General features: G+C 27.0%; 1 protein-coding gene across 1 annotated transcript in view; it reads right to left on the reverse strand.

The window, feature by feature from the left end:
* The window catches only part of LOC117174526 (VPS35 endosomal protein sorting factor-like), a 63,439-nt gene that overhangs the window by 20,615 nt on the left and 31,402 nt on the right, over nucleotides 1-11,422 (reverse strand). The window contains exons 9-13 of the mRNA XM_033363729.1: nucleotides 10,258-10,599; nucleotides 8,616-8,716; nucleotides 4,418-4,599; nucleotides 3,900-4,043; nucleotides 1,766-1,929 (exon numbers count right to left, since the gene is read on the reverse strand). Of these exons, the coding sequence (XP_033219620.1) occupies nucleotides 1,766-1,929; nucleotides 3,900-4,043; nucleotides 4,418-4,599; nucleotides 8,616-8,716; nucleotides 10,258-10,599 (933 nt within the window). The remainder of the gene's footprint in view (nucleotides 1-1,765; nucleotides 1,930-3,899; nucleotides 4,044-4,417; nucleotides 4,600-8,615; nucleotides 8,717-10,257; nucleotides 10,600-11,422) is intronic.

The following is an 11,422-nucleotide window of genomic DNA, read 5'->3' on the forward strand; positions in this document are numbered from 1 at the left end:
GGATTCAGATTGAATTGCAAGATTTGAAGTATAATTATCTAGAATTCTATTTGAATTAACTTCAATTCCTAGAATTCAATTTGATTTTTAAGAATTAAATTAGAGCTGTCTAGAATTCCACTTTAATTAAAAAGAATTCCGTTTGAATTAAGGTGAATTGTTAGAATTCTGTTTGAATTTAATATAATTAAATTTAAATAAACTAAAATTCTTTTTTAATTTCAAGAATTAAGTTTAAACTGGCTAGAATTCCACTTTAAATCAATTTAATTCCGTTTGAATTGACTTGAATTCCTAGAATTATATTTTAATTTACTATAATTAAATTTCAATTTACTGAACTGACTCGAATTCCTCTATAATTAAATAGAATTCTTTTTGGATCAACTTGAATTCCTGGAATTCTGTTTGAATCAAGTTGAATTTCTGGAATTATATTTTAATTTACTATAATTAAATTTAAATGAACCAAAACTGTAGTTGAATTGCAAGAGTTAATTAAGCACTGGTAAGAATTTCACTTCAATTAAATAAAATTCTGTTTGAATTAACCTGAAATCCTCAAATATTCTATTTGAATCAATTTGAATTTGAAAAATTAAATTATAACTGACTAAAATTTCACTTTAATTAAATAGAATTCTGTTAGAATTAAGGTGAATTGTTAGAATACTATTAAAATGTACTATCTTTAAATTGAAATCAACTCGAATTTAAACTGAATAGAATTCGACTTCTTTGAAATAGAATTCTGTTTGAATTAACTCGAATTCCCGAAACTTTATTTGAATTTGCTATAACTAAATTTATATGAACTTGAATTCAATTTGAATTGTAAGAAATAAAATTAAACTGACTTGAATTCGACTTGAATTAAGTGGAATTCTGCTTGAATTAACCTTAATTAAATAGAATACTGTTAGCAATTACTTGAATGCCTAGATTTCTATTTAAATTTACTATCATTAAATTTAAACAAACTCAAATTCTACTTTAATTTCATGAATTAAATTAGAAATTACAAGAACCCCATTTTTCAAATAGAATTCTCTTTGATAAATACATTTATATATGAACTTGAATTCAATTTGAATTGAAATAATTAAATTTAAACTGAATAGAATTCGACTTCAATGAAATAGAATTCTGCTTCCATTAACTTGACTTCCTAGAATTCTATTTGAATTTACTATAAATAAATGTTTATGAACTTGAATTCAACTTGAATGGTAAGAATTGAATTTAAACTGACTCGTATTCCACTTTAATTAAATAGTATTTTATTTTAATCAACTTGAATTCCTGGATTTCTATTTAAATTTACTATTATTAAATTTAAATGAAATAGAACTTAAGTTGAATTGCAAGAATTAAATTAGCGTTGATAAGAATTTCACTTCAACTTAATAAAATTCTGTTTGAATTAACCTGAATTCCTAGAATTTTATTCAAATTTATTGCCATTAAATTTAAAGGATCTAGAATTCAATTTAAATTTCAATAAATAAATTAGAACTAACTAGAATTGCACTTTAGTTAAATAGAATTCTGTTTAAATCAACTTAAATTCCTGAAATTCTAAGTATTAAATTAAAACTGACTAGAATTCGACTTTAAATTAATAGAATTCTGTTTGACTTAACATGAATTTCTAGAATTCTTTTTGAATTTACTATAAATAAATTTAAATAAACTGTAATTCAATCTGCATGAAATAATTAAAGCGCTAAGTGTCTGTGATTGAAAAAAATAATTGATTCATTACCTGACTGAGTCGTGCATGATTTTTGTAATGAACATCAGCGCATTGATAACAATTGGATCAGTAATCGGTCCACTTTGCGTACTAAAACTTTCAACGACTGTTTTGCAAACCTCGACTTTTATACTTTCTTTGTGGAAAAGGTCGATTAACGGCAAAAAATTATTCTGTGATAAAAATACATTTTCTTAATTACATAAGTAATATTATAAAAAATGTTAATATTAAAAGGACTTTATTTTTTTTTAAATACTAGTAGTTCGAGGAAACTATTTTTTATACAAGGGCGTATCCAGAGCGCGGCGATTTGGGAAAACAATTTCAAATTTTTTAAATCTGTATATCAGGAACATATGGTGATTAAGGCCTCTTAATTGCCCTGGAAAATTTGAGCCCCTTAATAGTAAAATTTTAAGTTAAAAAAATTAGTTTTTAATCAAAAACAGAAATTTTCAACAAAATAAATACATTTTTAATAAATAGTTGAAATTTCAACGATGAATATTTAATCTTTTACCAAAAAAGGTGAATTTTTAACAAAACTAAATTAATTTGCAATCAAATATTTGATTTTTTTGACTCAAAAAATAGATTTTTGACTTAAAATAGAAAAGTTAAGTTTTCATTGGACAAAAATTAATTTTCAATAAAAAAAGGAACCTTCTAAATTACAAAATTACACAAATTTCACTTTGGAATATTATTTTTACAATAAAAAACGGATAAGTTGAATTTTCACTGAAAAAAATAATCCTCAATTTATAAAAATAAATTTTTTACAAGATATAAATTATGAGATATGAATTTTCAACAAAAAAAGTTAGCTTTTCACCAAATAGTTGAATTTTTAAATTAAATTATGAATCATGAACCAATAAATGAATTTTGAATAAAGTTATGAATATATTATATTTTAATTTTACATAAAAAACAATTACATTTAATAAAAAAAAGGTCTTTCAATAAAATAGAAGAATTCTCAACCGAAACAAAAATTGAATATGAAATAGTTAACGTTCATTTAGAATTTCAATTTAGAAAAGCGAATTTTTACAAAATATTCGAATTTTTAACCAAATAGTTGAATTTAAAGTCTGAAAGTTATAATTCTTTAAACCGAAATGTAAAAATTAAACTTTCAAAGAAAGAACAAAATAATCTTCAATTAAGAAAAGCGAATTTTTTTACAAAATATTTAAATCCTACAGCACAAAAATATAAATATTCAACAGAATGATTGAATTTTCGACCAAATTTTCGACAAATTTTCAACAAAACAGTTGAATTTTCAACAAAAAAGTTCATTTTTAACCAAACAGTTGAATTTTCAACTAAAATTATAAATCTTGAACCCAAAAAAATGAATTTCAAATAAAGTAATTCAACTTTCAACCAAGGAGTTGAATTTTCAACCTAAAAAGATAAATTTCCAATCTAAAATATAACAGTTGATATTTCCACAAAAGATATTTTAATTTTTTATAAAAAAACAATTGCATTTAACCAAAAAAGACAAGTTTTTAGAAAAATAGTTGAATCCTAAACTAAAACTGATTGATTTTCAACAAAAAGTTGCATTTTTAACCAAAAAAAAATTGATTTCCTATAAAAAAAAACGAATTTTGAACGAAATATTTATTTTTAATCCGGAAGATTATTTTTCTATCAAAAAAGACCGATTTTCAACCAAATAGTTTAATTTTCAGTCTAAAAATTATCACTTCTTAACCCAAAATGGAAAAACTACAGACTATTTGAATTTTTGACAAAAACAAAAAAAAAAAAGAATTTTGAATAAAAACCATAAAAGTGGATATTTGACAAAAAAAAAAGATTGTAATTTAAAATAAAAAATTGCATTTAACAAAAAAAGCGAATTTTCAACAAAATTACTAAATTGTTAACCAAAAAGTGTCATTTTCTACCAAAAAAAGACGAATTTTCAACAGAAGAAATAAATTTGTAACGAAAAAGATTTATTGTCTTCGGAAACGACGAATTTTCAATACAAAAATATGAATTTTCAAGAATAAAAATTTAATTTTCGACGAATCGCCCGCTTTAAAAAATTGGTTAGACCCGACTTTTGTTTTATAAATAAACTAAACTTACAAACAAGTTAAAACAAGTTTCTCACCATGATTAGTAAAGATTCAAAATCCTGGGTATGAGCAACAATTTTCTCGACAATTGTTTGCAGTTGGGGATAAAAGAGCTCAAAAACTCGATTCGTTCCCAAATGACTGATAATAGCGCCAAGAAATTGATTGAGTTCTGTGATCTTTAAAATGAAAAAGCAAAATTAGATTTAGAATGTTTAATTATTGCAAAATAATAAAAAATATTTCTTTAATCTTTAGAATAAAAAATAAAAATAAGATTTAGCATGACTAAGAAATGTAAATTAATTAAAAATATATCTGTGATCTCTAAAATAAAAAATAAAAATAAGATTTATCCAGGTCAATACGAAATGCAAAATAATAAAAAATATTTATGTGATCATTGAAATAAAATAAAAAAGAAGTAAAATTAGATTTAGCATAGTTGACAAATGCAGAATAATTAAAAAACATTGTTGAGACTGATTTCAAAGAACAGTTTTTAATTATTATTATTATTATTATTATTATTATTATTATAAATTGTACTTACAGAAAAATGGATGACCGTGAACTGAATCCAGATTTCCGCGCAGTACATAAATTTCGTAGAATCCTTGAGGCTTCCCAAATATTTCCAAACTGTGTTCAAGACAGATTGACAGTCATCTTTTTGTGGAGGTTCTTTTACGAGACACTCGCCAAGACTTCGATAGAGAAGATACTGCGGATATCCTATTTCCAAATATCATTATAATCCACTAAATTGTACAGTATTTATTCGAAAGAATTCAAGAGAATTCAAAATAATTCAAGAGGATTCAAAGTAATTGAAATTAATTCAAGAGAACTGAAAATAATTTAAGGATATTCAAAATAATTCAAGAAAATTCAATAAAACTCAAATGAATTTAAAAAATTCAAAAGCATTCAATCCTGCAATGTAAATTCAAGAGAATTCCAAATAATTCAAGAATAATTCAAAATAGTGCAAGGTATATTTAAGAGAATTCAAAGTGAATTCAAAATACATTCGGAGAATTCAAATAGGTGATTTAAAATAATTCAAAAGAAATTAAGAAAATTTCAAAGAATTCAAGAGAATCGAACAGGATTCACGAGAATTCAAAATCATTCAAGAGAATTCAAAATACATCAAAGGTATTCAAATAGGTAATTCAAAAGAAGTCAAATAGATTACAAAGAAACTCGAGAGAATTCAAAAGAGTGCTAGGTGAATTCCAGAGAATTCAAAAGAATTAAAATTTGAAAATTTAATTCAAATTCAAATCAAAGAACTCAAATAGACGATTTAAAAAACTTTAAATTGGAAATTCAGAATAATTGAAATAGGTAATTCAAAAGAATTTAAGACAATTCAAAAGAGTGCAAGATAAATACCAGTGAATTCCAAAACATTAAAAAAATCAAGCGAATTTGAAAGAATTCAAGAGATTTCCAAAAAAATTCAAGAAAATTGAATAGGATTCAAGAGAATTCATAAGATCTCAAAATAATTCAAAGTAATTCAATTCTGCAATGTAAATTCAAGAGAATTCCAAATAATTCAAGGGAATTCAAAATAGTGCAAGGTAAATTCCAGAGATTTCAAAATAATTCATGAGGATTCAAAATACATTTGGAGAATCCAAATAGGTGATTTAAAAGAATTCAAAAGAAATCAAGAAAATTCCAAAGAACTCAAGAGTATTTAAAATAGTGAAAGGTAAATTCCAAGGAATTTGAGAGAATTGAATAGGATTCATGAAAATTCAAAATAAATCAAGAGGATTCAAAACACGTCAAAGGAATTCAAAAGAAATAAAAAATATTGAAAAGAAACTCGAGCGAAATCAAAAGAGTGCTATATGAATTCCAGAGAATTCAAAAGAATTAAAATTCGAGAATTTAATTCGAATTCAAATCAAAGAATTAAAATAGATAATTTTTAAAACATTAAAGGGGAAATTCAGAATAATTGAAATAGGCAACTCAAACAAATTTAAGACAATTCAAAAGAGTGCAAGATTAATTCCAGAGAATTCTAAACAATTACAAAATTCTAGAGAATTTAAAAGAATTCAAGAGAATTGAATATTATTCAAGACAATTCAAAATAATTTAAGAGGATTGAAAGTAATTCAATTTAATTCAAGAAAATTCAAAATAATTCATACGGTCTCAACACAATTAAAAATAATTCAACTCTGCAATGTAAATTCAACAGAATTCCAAAGAATTCAAGAGAATTCATAATAGTGCAAGGTAAATTCCAGAGAATTGAAAAAAAATCAGGAGAATTCAAATAGATTATTCTAAAAAATTCAAAAGAAATCAAGAAAATTCTTAAGAATTCAAGAGAATATAAAACACATCAATGGAATTCAAATAGGTATTTCAAAAGAAATCAAAAAGATTAAAAGAAACTCGAGTGAATTCAAAAGAGTGCTAGGTAAATTCCAGAGAATTCAAAAGAATTAAAATTCAAGAATTTGATTCAAATTCAAATCAAAGGATTCAAATAGATCATTTTAAAAACTTTAAATAGGAAATCCAGAATAATTGAAATAAGTAATTCAAAACAATTTAAGACAATTCAAAAGAGTGCAAGATAAATTGCAAAGAAGTCCAAAAAATTTTAAAATTCAAGAGAATGTAAAATAATTCAAGAGAATTCAAAATAATTCAAAAGAAATGAATACAATTCAAGAGAATTCAAAATAATTTAAGAGAATTGAAAGTGATTCAATTTAATTCAAGAAAATTCAAAATAATTCAATTCTGCAATGTGAATTCAAGAGAATTCAAAGAATTCAAGAGAATTTCTAAGAATTTAAGATAATTCATAATAGTGCAAGGTAAATTCTAAAGAATTCAAAGTGAATGCAAAATAATTCATGAGGATTCAAAATACATCACGAGAATTCAAAAAGGTGATTCAATAGAATTCAAAAGAAATCAAGAAAATTCCAAACAATTGAAGAGGATTCAAAACACATCAAAGGAATTCAAATAAGTGATGCAAAAGAAATCAAAAAGATTGAAAAGAAACTCGAGCGAATTCAAATGAGTGCTAGGTGAATTCCAGAGAATTCAAAAGAATTAAAATTCAGGAATTCAATTCAAATTCAAATCAAAGAATTCAAACAGATAATTCAGAAAACTTTAAATGGGAAAATAAAAAAAATGGTAATACACAATTCAAAAGAATTTAAGACAATTCAAAAGAGAGCAAAATTAATTCCAGAGAATTCTAAACAATTACAAAATTCTAGAGAATTGAATAGGATTCAAGATAATTCATAATAATTTAAGAGGATTCAAAGTAATTCAAATTAATTCAAGAAAATTCAAGAGAACTCAAAATAATTAAAAGAGATTCAAAATAATTCAAGAAAATTCAAAAGAATTCATAAGATCTCAAAAGCATTCCATGTGAATTCAAGAGAATTCAAACCACATTAAAAGATTTCAAATATGTGATTCAAAAAAATTAAAATAGGAAATTCAACAGAATTCAAAAAGGTCATTCTAATGAAATAAAAATAATTAAAAAGAAATTTGAGAGAATTAAAAGGGCAGCTAGGTGAATTCCAGAGAATTCAAAAGACATTAAAGAAATTTTCAAAAGAGAGCAAGATGAATTCCAGAGAATTCGAAAGAGTGCCAGAGAATGCAAAAGAATTTATGATAATTAGAAAGAATTCAAGAGAAGTTAACATGAATCAAGAGAATTGAACAGGATTAAGCAAATTTTTAAATAATTCAAGAGGACTCAAAAGAATTTAGAAAAATTAAGAGTTTAAAAGCCTGCAACAATTTTGAAATTCAATAACTTTTCCTTGACGAATTTTTCATTTTCCATGACACTTCCTCTAATGATAATGCACAAAAAATTACTTTCCAATCAAATAATTAAGTTTTCAACCAAAGTGATGAATCTTTGATAAAGGAATTAATTAAACCACAAAATAATAATTTTCAACAAATTAGTTGGATCTCCAGCTAAAAAGATGTTACTTTTGAATCAAAAATAGTTTACTTTAACTAAAAAAAGGAATTTTTAATAAATTAGTTGAATACTCAACAAGAAGCAAATTTGTAGATAATAAAGAAGCAGAATCACATCCAAATGAATATTTAAAAAGAATTCAAGAGGATCCAAAATAATCCAAAATAATTCACATAATTCAAAATAATTACAAAGAATTTATATACTTGAAAAAACTTGAAATAATTTTAAAATTCAACAAAATTCAAAAGAATGAAATTTATATTCAAGGGAATTCGGAATACTTCAAAATAATTAAAAAGAATTGAAATATAATTTAATGATTAAAATTCAAAAGCGTTCTAAAGAAATCAAAATAAAAGAATTCACATAAATACAAAAAAAAATTAACATAAAAAAAAATACATAATGAAAAATTATAAAAAAGAAGGTTAGAATTTAAAAGATTTAAAATAATTCAAAGAATTCAAAAGAATGCAATTTATATTCAAGACAATTCAGAACATTTCAAAATCCATGAGGAAACTTTAAAATAATTTAAATAGCTCAAAAGCATTCAAATAATTTAAAGGCAGACAAGGCGAATGCGAGAGAATTCAAGCGAATACAAAATAACTGAATGTGAATTAAAAACAAATTAATTTACCCAAATCCAAGGGACTTCAAAAGAACTTAAAATACTACAAAAGAATTCAAGAGAATTCAAAAGAATTCATAGTAAATTTCATGAAAAACTTACCATCTTCTTCACAAGTTGCGACTAGGTTCACGAATTCCATCGATCTCGCAGCAATATAAGTCGGCTTGTAAGCCGCTAATATCGTATTTATCAGCAATCCGCTGCGAAGAAGAGAATTATAGAAAAAAAATGAGTCAAAGTAGGCACCGCGCGCCTAAAAAAAGGAGTTCCTTAGTCTATTCAGATGTTAATTAAGCCGTTCAAACTTCTAGAACGTCTTCCTCCCATACATTCCCCTACTATCCCCTCTCCTCACTCCCCCACCTCACACTTACCTTCCTCTATTTCCCCCTATTCAAATACAATATCCTACTAGCCCTCCTCTCACTTCTTCTCACTACCATCCCTAACATTCAATAATTTCCCCTACGTTCCCTCATTTCGTTTACTTCCCTTCCCTAATTTACTTCACTTCCCTCACTCCCTTCTCCTCACTTCAAATACTTCCTCCTCGCTTATTTCTCTTACTCTCACCTCTTTACTTACCCACCCCCTTTCCTCTCACACCAATACTTTCCTCCCCTAATTTCCTCTCACTTCTGATACTTTCCCACCCTTCATTTTCCCCACCACTCATTATACTTTCCCTCATAGCATTTCCCTTCACTTTCCATCACTTGATTTCCCCTAACAACCTCTCACTTCCCTCATTTCCTCTCACTTCAACTAATTTTCCACCTTTCATACTTCCCTACAAATAATATCCCCTCACTCCTCATTCTTTTCCTCCCTTAATTTCTCCTCACTTCCCAAAATAGCCCACTCCTCATTTTCCATACATCCTGCCCCTAATTTCCTGTCAATTCTTCTACTTCCCCATCTCTCATTTCCCCACACTCTTCATACTTTACATTTCCTTATTTTCCTTCACTTCCCCCATCATTATTTCCCCTCAATTTCTCTACCTTCCCCCCTCGTTTTGTCTCATTCATGATACTTTACCACCTCTCATATCACTCAATTTCTCTGCTTCCCCTTCTTATATGTCCCCTCATTTCCCTCTCCTAATTTCCTCTCTCTTCTGATACTTCCTCAACAATAATTCCTCCTCACTCCCTATACTTTTTGTTCCCTTACTCCCTACCCGCCCCCCTCCTAATTTCCCCTGTATCCTTCCCTAATCTCATGTAACTTCTCTTACTTCCCCATCCCTTATCTCTCCTCTCTCCTCCTACTTTTCGACCCCACAGTTCTCCTGTTTCCCCTTACTTCCGTCCTCTAATTTATTTTCAATTCTTTTAATTCCCCACAAATTATTACCCTCACTCTCCATACCCTCCATACTCTCCATACATCACTTCCCTTAAACTGATTTCCCATCACTTCTCCAACTTCCCCTCCCCTAACGTTCCTTCCTCTCCCCTCATTTTCCCTAATGTTCTTCTTTTAATTTCCCATCACTTACCCTATTTATCCTCAACTCATTTCCCTCACTACCATCCTTCACTTCCAATCCTTTTCCTTACTTTCCCTCCTTAAATTTCCCTTAATTCCTCTACTTTCTCCCCCCTTATCTTCTTTCCTATCAATATTTGTGGGCTGCACGTTATTTTAAACAAAACAAAAAAAGGGGCGGGGGTCAAAAATAAATGTTACGATTAAAGCATAAAAATGAAGAAAGCGAAAGTTTGAATTGAATTACCTTTTGGGCAGTTGTTGGCATCGAGATACAATTTCAGACAAAAGAATGTCAGGCGCACTTGCGGCTACAATTTCCAAAATCCAGTCCAAGGCCGGGGTGAAAAGACTCAAGTACGCGTGAAGAGTGATGTTATGTTTGTTTAATTCACTTTTCAGAGCCGGACTGAAGAGCTGCTGATAAGTGAAAAGAAAATCGTAGAAGTTTTCCTTCGCAAAATCAAAATCCGTGGCTTTTAGAGCCAGACCGACTCGACACAAATAGCAGCGGGCATAAATTGCTATTAAAGGATTACCAATTCCCCGAATCATCCGTGTTATTCGTTGGAGGGCTGAACTAAATTCACTGAAATTCAAGTCAAATTATGGAACACAGTAAAAAAAAAATTTCCAGACAGATAAAATAAATTATGAACAAAATAGGTAAATTTAAATCCAGACCAGTGCTGGGCAAGTAATTTTTTTTTTTTTAGTAACTAGTTGCAGTTACGTTACTTTCAACTGTAAGTAGTTACAGTTACTAAAGTAACTTGACGTTACCTGCAAATCCAAGAGAATTCAAAAGACATATAAAAAATTCAAATAGGTAATTCAAAAGAATTAAAAAAAACTCGAGAGAATTCAAAAGAGTGCCAGGTAAGTTCCAGAAAATTCGAAAAAATTAAAAAGAATTTATAAGACACCAAAAGAATTCAAATAGGCAATTCAAAAAAAAATTCAAATAAGAAATTCAAACTAATCTAAATATGTGAAACAAAGAATTTAAAAGAATTTAAGAAATTCAATAGAACGCAAAGAAATTCAAACAGGCAACGCAAAAGAATTTAAAAGAATTTAAAAAAAATTGCAAGACAATTCAAAAAAGTTCAAGTTAAATTCCAGAGGATTCAAAAGACATCATATGAAACCAAATAAGAAATTGAAAATAATTGAAAGAGACGATTAAAAAGAATTAAAGAGAATTTAAGGAATTCAAGATAATTCGAAAGGATTCAAGAGGCTGTAATGTAAATTTCAGAAAATTGAAAATAAAACCAAGAGAATTAAAAAAGTGTAAGGTAAATTCTAGAGAATTCGAAAGAATTAAAAACAATTCAAATGAGTGCCCGGTAAATTCTAGAGATTTTGAAGAATTCAAGAGTATTCAAAATCGTTTAGGAGAATTCAAA

The sequence above is a fragment of the Belonocnema kinseyi genome, chromosome 1, assembly GCF_010883055.1.
Source record: "Belonocnema kinseyi isolate 2016_QV_RU_SX_M_011 chromosome 1, B_treatae_v1, whole genome shotgun sequence".
Taxonomy (NCBI): Eukaryota; Metazoa; Arthropoda; class Insecta; order Hymenoptera; family Cynipidae; genus Belonocnema; species Belonocnema kinseyi.